Below are 9,736 nucleotides of genomic sequence, written 5' to 3' on the forward strand. Positions count from 1 at the left end.
AAAGAAATATAAAAAAATTGGCGAAACGATTGATTTTATATTTCGATTCCTTCTACTCATTTTGAAAGCGTGGCCATCGCTGTGATCCGTAGAAAAACGTGCAAAACAAATCGGTCGAAACCACGTGCAGTGGTGAGAAAACCGGGTATGTGTATACACATACCTGAGAAAACACATACTTTTTTGACAGTTGGGTGGCAACTAGTAAAACAACTATTAAAATTAATCAGCAAGAGATCGCACTAAATAAAATAAATGACCACGTAGAGATATCATCACCCTATTTCAAATATTTTCCAGCTGAAAATTGTCCACCACACGTCATTTTTTGTTTATTTGTATTGTTTTTCTGGAGCCGAAGTGCATCTCACAGAATATCCATCCAACTTCCGTTGTTTTCACTTTCGTTATTAAAAACTCCGTTTAAAAGAATTATTTCTACTTTTAGATTGTTACAGCGATGTATTATTATATATTATCAAGAGAATAGTATACCGTGATGAATTAAACGAAGTTACGTATCGATCTTTCTGTCAGTCTGTAAGCGTACTATTTTATGCGCAATAATATATGTAATGTGATTCGACAACGATTGTAAACATTGGTGAACTGCTTCTCACATAGTTATTCTTTTGAGTGTTTATGAGGTCTGATCGTGCAGTTTGCAAACATCAACGGTAAGATTATAATCCAATGCATTTGCCATCGTCAACCGTTTGGAATGTCAATTAGGCGATGAGTGAGTTTTTAGCATGTTTCTTTATATTTTATTAATTTAAAAATGGCTGCCCCCATGGTGATGAAATGACATGTGTTCGAGTTTTGATATTTCTAGATATGTAAACTTTTTTTACTATTTAAGCGTAACTTGCCCTCGTCAATGTCGATATTATTCAATAGTTATATAATTTTCCGCCGAAATACGTGGAATAAACATGATTCAGATTTTTGAAAATAATGTATATTTTATTGTTAAAATCGCTTTGTATTTTGATTGATTTTGTGGATGTTGTGATACATTGATGTACAAAATTGGTAGCAGTTTGAAGGAAAAACATCCTTTAAAGCATATATGTATAAATTTTCAATGTGGCACTCTTCCTTTAGTCAAATTTGAGTTAAATGCTAGGGGTCCCACATTTTTCAAAATGAAGCCTCTACATGAACCTTAAGTAAATAAGGATTGTGTGGAGAATGTAACTGGGAAGTATGGTGAATATAAGGCTCTTAGTGAGGTCGGATTGTGTAGCGAGTGCTACGGCAAAATACGGTGACTATGCTGGGGAAAGTTATTTGCCGCTTTAAGAGTGTCAAAAATACGGTGAATATGGTTGGGAATGTTATATGCCGTTTTAAGAACGTCGGATTCAGTGCGGAACTGTACGGAGAAATACACAAGGAAACACTTGGGACTGCTATTGGGAAATAAGGGCGATTTGCTGCGGATTGTGAATTGGAAAAATGGCGGGTCTCGCGCTTTAAGAATTTAAAGTCAGATTGTAAGGGGAAAAGTTTCGGAGAAATACGGTGGATATGCCGTTTTAGGAAGGCCGAATTAAGTCGGTAATATTACGAGGGTTACAATTGATATGCCGATTAAAGTGGTCATGTCTTCGAACATAATACACTCATAAAAATGCTTAAATGTTTTGCTGCAAATCGGTGAATCTGAAAATAAGGTAACAGTAACCAAGTATAGATGAAAGTCTTCATTTAATACCAAATGGCATTGCAAATTCAGTAAAGAAGTCCATTGCCTGGTGAGTTGAAGTGGCTGGCTTTCCTACTTCTTTTACAACAATTGAAATAGAATTATCATGTCTGAAAATGAGAAATATAAGCTGGACATTGTTTTCGAAATTTGTCATTTCCTTAAACGATTTATATGTAGTAAACTCTTAAATGGATTTCTATTACACCAAATATTTAAATCTTTATTCATGCACACAGAAGTTTAAAAGTAAATGAGTACATTTTTTAACAATCAGTTTCATGTTATATTTATGTGTTATAACCAGGTCAACATTCAATATTCATCTCATATTATTGAAACCTCCTAATATGTACATTCTGTTTACAGCCAGACAATAAGCACTTTAAAACTTGTATATAGTAAAGAAAAACGAAAACTATAAACAAACATGAAATTTAAAATACAAGAACAATTTAGTTAAATGCATGGAAAGCCAGAGAATGGCTTATCGGTGATATTTTCCAATTAATTAGCTTAAAGGACCTTACGGCTTATGGAGACCATACATGTGAGTGATCTTCGCGTGATTCTGTCCCCTATTTCACAGACTGGGTCGTATGTCACGTGATGGCGTACCTGATTTCACAGACAGGACGATGTTTAGCCGCGCATGGGGCGTCATGCCAACCGTTAAACTTCTGGCTTCCGTTTGCTTCCAGTCTGCTGGCGATGACTGCGCAGTCTTCGTCGCCTACACTTCCGGGTTGCCCGGGGTACCTCAAATATATGCGATTAGATTGGTAGCTTTTACCACATTATGTCAATCATAACCGTAGTAAAAGAAAACAAGAGATGTGTTTGTCAGAAACGCAATGCCCCTTACAGCGCCGCTTTGAAGCCCTATATTTGACCTTTGACCTTGAAGGATGACCTTGACCTTTCACCATTCAAAATGTGCAGCTCCATCAGATACACATTCCTGCCAAATATTAAGTTGCTATCTGCAATATTGCAAAAGTTAAGGGCAATGTTAAAGTGTTCGGACGAACGGACAGACTGACTGACGGACAGACAGACAGACGGGCGGACTGACGGACATTTCAAAACCTATATGCCACCCATCGGGGGCGTAAAAACACACTCGTTTTTCTAATCTTTATTGTATAATAGACACAAACAAGCTAATGTTGCTCACTCGCAAGTTTCTATCTTTACGAAAGTTAATTTCACTAATTGGTTAATGTGCAACACCACATCAAAGGCTAAATTTAACATGTTTATTTTAGTCTCTCTACTAATTATTAGATCTGATAAAGTAAATCGTTTAGCTGATGTATTATTGCAAGTTTACACACATTAAAGTTGTAAATAGTCTTATATATTATTTGTTAATACAAAAACGTTTCTTGATGCTGTGAACGAAAGATCTTTGATGGATATTTATAGGCAGTTTAAAGCATCTCAAGCATATGGACCATATCTAAATATTCTACCTTAATCACTAAGAGCATATGTTAGTACATTAAGTTTATGTACACCCTTTGACAATTCAAACGGGTAAATACGCTAGAAATGTAGAGAAATGATCTGTAAGATACTACATGTTCTGTGATTTAAATGACATTGAGTATGAATATAATTTTATTTGTGTACGCCCTACGTATAATGATATAAGAAAAAAATACACAAACAACAACTATTATATCAAACCATCTGTTTATAAATATTTGAATTTGTTTAAAACGGTGGATAAAATAGAACTTATTAATCTGTCACTGTTTGTCAAAAACGCGCTATCTATACGATCAAGACTGATAAATGATATATCATTATATATTCATCTCCTGTGTACTTATGATGTATGTAATATATTTCCAACTGCATGTGTAACAATTTTATTTTAAAAACCACAAGTTTGTTGTTTTTTGTATATTACTCATTTTTTCTTCTATTTTTGTTTGTATAAAATCACGTGCCAATATATGTGCGATTGTATATATATAAATATATATATATATATATATATATATATATATATATATATATATATATATATATATATATATATATATATATATATATATATATATATATATATATATAGACGATGTACTTTGTAAAGTCTCGAATAAAAAGTCTGCCTGCCTGCCTGCCTGCCTGCCTGTCTGCCTGTCCGTCTGTCCGTCTGTCTGTCTGTCTGTCTGTCTGTCTGTCTGTCTGTCTGTCTGTCTGTCTGCCTGCCTGCCTGCCTGCCTGCCTGCCCGCCCGCCCGCCCGCCCGCCCGCCCGCGCGCCCGCCCGCTCGCGCGCCCGCTCGCCCGCCCGACCGCCCGCCCGCCCGCCCGCCCGCCCGCCCGCCCGCCCGCCCGCCCGCCCGTCCCGTCCGTCCGTCCGTCCGTCCGTCCGTCCGTCCGTCCGTCCGTCCGTCCGTCCGTCCGTCCGTCCGTCCGTCCGTCCGTCCGTCCGTCCGTCCGTCCGTCCGTCCGTCCGTCCGTCCGTCCGTCCGTCCGTCCGTCCGTCCGTCCGTCCGTCCGTCCGTCCGTCCGTCCGTCCGTCCGTCCGTCTGTCTGTCTGTCTGTCTGTCTGTCTGTCTGTCTGTCTGTCTGTCTGTCTGTCTGTCTGTCTGTCTGTCTGTCTGTCTGTCTGTCTGTCTGTCTGTCTGTCTGTCTGTCTGTCTGTCTGTCTGTCTGTCTGTCTGTCTGTCTGTCTGTCTGTCTGTCTGTCTGTCTGTCTGTCTGTCTGTCTGTCTGTCTGTCTGTCTGTCTGTCTGTCTGTCTGTCTGTCTGTCTGTCTGTCTTGATTGTCATATTTGATTATCCTTTAATATGCTATTGTGTATGATTCCCTGTAATGACCATATTTCTTTTGTCAATATGTACTTGGCCAAAGGCAGAATGCCGGATTGCCAATCAACTATGAAACTATGAACATAAAAAATTGTATACACTTTAGCATATAATTATGCTGCAATACATAAATTAAGCAAAGTTAGTGCCAGATACTGCTATTACTGACCATCCAATATACTCCAAGGGCTGATCGTTAGTGTACCATGTCCAGACCCCCTCAACCATCTGGTCGTTGGCCCCAAGCCAAAACTCTTCACCGACATGCTGGCTCGCTAAGGAGAACATTCCGACCAGTTGTATAATATTAATAAAATTAATTCGTATTATCGCTAAGAAGAAAATTCCGACCAGTTGTATATAAAACTAGAAATGGCGCGGCAGAGGCCGACGCGTATCCCCACGCCGCATGTTTGACCCAGGGGGCGCCCCAGGGTTGATAATGGGGCCATGCATAGTTGAGATTGACCGTATTGTCACAAGGATTTGTTCCGTATCAATTTGAAGCAAATCGGTGTAGAAATGAAGAAGTCATAGTAACAGGCAATTTTGGGTGGGCGTGGTCTATGTGGGCGGGGCGCCCCAGGGTTGGTAATGGGGCCATGCATAGTTGAGATTGACCGTTTTGTCATAAGAGATGTTCAGTATTAATTTGAAGTAAATCGGTGTAGAAATGAAGAAGTTAATGTAAAATAACATATTAAAATCTCTGACCTGGCCCCACCCCAACCCCCATAACTTTTGACCCAGGATCAGATCAAAATTCCAAAAAGTGCAGGGTCGCACATATGCGCATAGCTACCATGTGTGTAAGTTTCGAGGATCTAGTGCTTATAGTGTAGGAGGAGATAGTGGCCAAGACGGACGGACGGACAGACGGACAGACGGCGGAGATAACCACAATTTGTTTAAACACAGCTACGACACCCTCAAATAACACAAACATAATAATGAACAGCAACATCACGGAAATAGCAACAGGAAACACATCGAAAACGACATAATCAACAACACCATAAACAACAGAAGTGACATTGACCACATCTTAATCGATAACATCATAAACAACAACGGTGCCATTAACAACGGCATAACAAACAACATCGTAAACAACAACAGTGTCATTGACAATATCGTAATCCATAACATTATAAACAACAATAGTGCCATTGACAACAGCATGATCAATAACACCATAAATCACATGAGTGACCTTGACAACAACAAAAAAGGCGCATAAAAACAGAATCAGTACAACAACACAAATTACAGCAAAAATTGTACTAAAATTAACATCGTAAATCACAAAACAGACAGCAACACAAACAACACAAGTAAGAACCAAAAGAAAAATATAGCTTACATTGTCTGTAGAGCCTCTCGAGGTGAGACCGGATGGAGGAGTCCTCTTCCTTGGTTTCTATGGTAACCAGACGTCCGTGGTGAAGCTCGCAGTGGTGCTACCAACAGAGGGCGTGAATATAGGACATAATCATGAACAGCGTTGAAGCAACAGCTGTAAATGTACTAGACCGTTGAATAATGTGTACGAGTACTTAAAATAATTACTGTTATGTGTTTGAGTTATTATATGTAAATAATAAAATCAGCATAAATATAAATATGCTTAAATTTATTGCGATACTGCATTATTTTGCTTTTCAGAATTTCTCCATTAAAAAGACCTTGCCCTGACATTTTACAGAACTGTTTACAACCACGCAACAAAATTTTGACGGTAATTATGACCATATAGCTTCCATACAAGTTCTGTTTAAAGTTTAACGATCGGCGGTATTGTTTTATTTATATGTAATTCCCACTTTTAAGAATTTCTAAATTTACTATATATTATATTTCCCTGCCATTTTAAAAACGTTACAATAACTACGTTATATAATTTTTACGGTAATTATAACCATACAACTGCCTCCGTCCAGTCGACGCTGACGTTATCGCTGACGTAATAGCACGAGCCCCGGAACGTCGTCCAGCCGTCAGGACACTGCTGCACGGGACACTCGCAGTCTTGGCACGTAGTAGTAGTAGTAGTAGTAGTAGTAGTAGTAGTAGTAGTAGTAGTAGTAGTAGTAGTAGTAGTAGTAGTAGTAGTAGTAGTAGTAGTAAGTAGTAGTAGTAGTAGTAGTAGTAGTAGTAGTAGTAGTAGTAGTAGTAGTAGTAGTAGTAGTAGTAGTAGTAGTAGTAGTAGTAGTAGTAGTAGTAGTGGAAGAAGTAGTAGTAGTAGTAGTAGTAGTAGTAGTAGTAGTAGTAGTAGTAGTAGTAGTAGTAGTAGTAGTAGTAGTAGTAGTAGTAGTAGTAGTAGTAGCAGTAGAAGTAGAAGTAGTAGTAGTAGTAGTAGTAGTAGTAGTAGTAGTAGTAGTAGTAGTAGTAGTAGTAGTAGTAGTAGTAGTGGTAGTAGTAGTAGTAGTAGTAGTTGTAGTAGTAGTAGTAGTAGTAGTAGTAGTAGAAGTAGTAGTAGTAGTAGTAGTAGTAGTAGTAGTAGTAGTAGTAGTAGTAGTTGTAGTAGTAGTAGTAGTAGTAGTAGTAGAAGTAGTAGTAGTAGTAGTAGTTTTAATTATTTAATTTAATCAGATTTATTTAGATTTAATCATTGTGTGTCTGATTTAGGAAATATTATACTGAAAAGTTGTGTATGTTGCATTCATTAAAAATTATTGTAAATGCATATTAATGTATAATTTCAAATATACTAATTCTCAAATACTGTAAAAATTGAATGAAATGTAAGGACCGTCGGAAGTTGTAAACCCTTTTTTCACGAACCTAATCAACTTTAAGCAGCTAGAATTAATTATTAAAGCCAAACTTTTGACCATCTTACTTTTACACAATTTGGATTGTATACTACACTATTAATTTTTACGTGTACTTGTACTTTTAAAATTGTTTAGGACTGCTGACCTAAATGCTACAACATGCCATATTTTCATGATCTTATGCATTTCATGATGGTAATCCACTCATTGTCATAGTTTGGGAAATTGTAGTGAGATAGGAAGGTCTGATTACGATATAAATATTAATGGGAAATGCGGTAAATATGAGGTTTTAGTAAGGTCCCGGCTTTGTAAGGAATGTTACTGGAAAATACAGTGGGATTGCCGGAACGTTGTCCAGCCGTCAGGCCACTGCTGCGAGGGACACTCGCAATCCTCGCACGTGCATCGGTCCGTCGCCACTAGCAACGCTTATACGGTTGAACGATAATTAAAGAATTGAATCATTTTGTCAGTCTGTGTGTGTGCAGTGTTCGATGAAGCCTATTTATTGCAGCTTGATTGCATCGAAAGCCGACGGCTAATTGAAACGTTCACGAATTAATGACCAGGGTATATCCAGTTTTTAGTATTTTTGTAGGAGATCTAACGATCGCTCCCACATTTTGAATCCAACCCGTTGACCTCTCGGTCGCCAGACGGACACCAAATCATTTTTGCTACGCCAACCTTGTCGAATTTCGTGAAGTTTTACCGTAGACAAAATGTTAGTTTTCGTCAAGAAGATGTAAAAAAACGGAACAATATAAAAACGCCCGTTTGTATTTTCATTAAAGCATAACAAACGTAATAATCATATGCTTAATGAGAATTACATTATAAAACTATGATTTTGTATGATACTGATTTGTTTCTGTAGCTCTTATCTATAGATGTATGATCTTATTCTATACAAGCGGTAACGTCCATTTCCGCTAGTAGTGTGTTTCAAGATTTTTTGCAGAGATTCATAGATACCACGCAATTGAACTGTAATCGTGATCATTCAGTTACGGTTATTAATTTGGTTGCACCACAACCCTGTATGATAAACAAACGCAATTTAGGGATGAGTTATGAAATCGCATGTAAAAAAGAGTAAAAAGCAGCTTTGTATGTGAGCGAGTCGATAACTGTGCCATTTTCTCGGGGCGCCTACATGTAGGAGTAAATTCAGCTTCGTGTGCGTATAAAAACTCGCATATATCTAGAATTTAGTCAGCACAAATAATATTTAAGAAATTTCAGACAACTTCTTCGATGTCGGGATCTTATATTGAACGAGTGTATATTACGTTATGTATCGACAACTCATAACGTTGTGTTTGTTCTATACAAAGAAAATTAGAACAAGATCAGTAACTTTTATTAACTAAAAAAAGTTGGTATTGTGTGTGAATAATATTATTTACCAGGTACTATTTAATTCACTCTTACTTAGTAGCAATTCAAATTTTATATTGTTCATTAAGGCGTTTCACAGTGTTTGTCAAAGTTATCACTTCTTCTCCATCTATGTACTATCATTGAAACAAATCGCATCCAATGCAAATATCAACTTACTCAATATGAAGTAAAATTCCTTCATACTTAAATTTACGAATACACGGTTAAATTGATACATTAATAAAGGTTAATTTAACACTTTAACTGACATTACATTTTATTAAAGAAACAAACTACACTACCGATGGATTGATAAGAAATCTGTACTATTTGCCTTTACTTATGCGTGTTGTTTATCTCGTTCACATAAGTGAGTTAGTATAGGGCATTATTCAGTTCATGCCAATACACGCCATTTTTAACCTTATTGTTTCTCAAGTCAGTGAGTAATAGAGGCGCATTCATTATTTGTATAGGTGTGGTAATGTTAACTACTTTATTGAAATAATTGGGTAATATTTTGTTTTGTTTCCTGGTTTTGTTATGTTGTTCTCATCGGTATTAAAATGCACAATGAAGCCAATCTATTATGGACAGTGTGTGGGTATAGTAAATATTGCAAACCAATAAGATGTATATAAAGGCGTGGATTCTTCTTGAACTGACTTCTTGACTAATTGAAGCATTAAACAATATAGCACCTAGAATCGTTTTGTGCTGTTGCGTTGTCTAATATTGTGTTTTACACGATGGCGTCTCCGTTAAGTACCATATAATGTAATGCTGAGTCTCCGTTAAGTACCATATAATGCCATGCTGAGGCTCCGTTAAGAACCATATAAGGTAATGCTGAGTCTCCGTTAAGTAACATATAAGGAAATGTTGAGCATCCGTTAAGTACCATATAAGGTAATGCTGAGTCTCCGTTAAGTACCATATAAGGTAATGCTGAGTTCCGTTTAAGTACCATATAAGGTAATGCTGAGTTCCGTTTAAGTACCATATCAGGTAATGCTGGGTCTCCGTTAAGTAACA

General features: G+C 37.3%; 1 protein-coding gene across 1 annotated transcript; it reads right to left on the minus strand.

Annotated features, from left to right (window-relative positions):
* Positions 1-1,696: 1,696 nt before the first annotated feature.
* Positions 1,697-9,005, minus strand: LOC127857800 (perlucin-like protein). The gene is made up of 6 exons (XM_052394469.1): positions 8,879-9,005; positions 6,463-6,566; positions 5,902-5,998; positions 4,708-4,813; positions 2,330-2,470; positions 1,697-1,821 (listed from the first exon to the last, which is right to left on the minus strand). Exons 1-6 carry the CDS (start codon positions 8,937-8,939, stop codon positions 1,710-1,712), a joined length of 621 nt encoding a protein of 206 aa, XP_052250429.1. The 5' UTR covers positions 8,940-9,005; the 3' UTR covers positions 1,697-1,709.
* Positions 9,006-9,736: the final 731 nt, after the last annotated feature.

The sequence above is a fragment of the Dreissena polymorpha genome, chromosome 14 (assembly GCF_020536995.1).
Source record: "Dreissena polymorpha isolate Duluth1 chromosome 14, UMN_Dpol_1.0, whole genome shotgun sequence".
NCBI lineage: Eukaryota > Metazoa > Mollusca > Bivalvia > Myida > Dreissenidae > Dreissena > Dreissena polymorpha.

Excerpts from the sequence above, each read along its gene's own strand:
- LOC127857800 (XM_052394469.1), bottom strand. The coding sequence starts at position 8,939 with ATGTATCAATTTAACCGTGTATTCGTAAATTTAAGTATGAAGGAATTT. Across the intron at positions 5,999-6,462 it reads TCGACTGGACGGAGGCAGTT|CACCACTGCGAGCTTCACCA; the intron begins GTATGGTTATAA and ends CTCTGTTGGTAG. Across the intron at positions 1,822-2,329 it reads CGTCCTGTCTGTGAAATCAG|ACATGATAATTCTATTTCAA; the intron begins GTACGCCATCAC and ends TCTCATTTTCAG.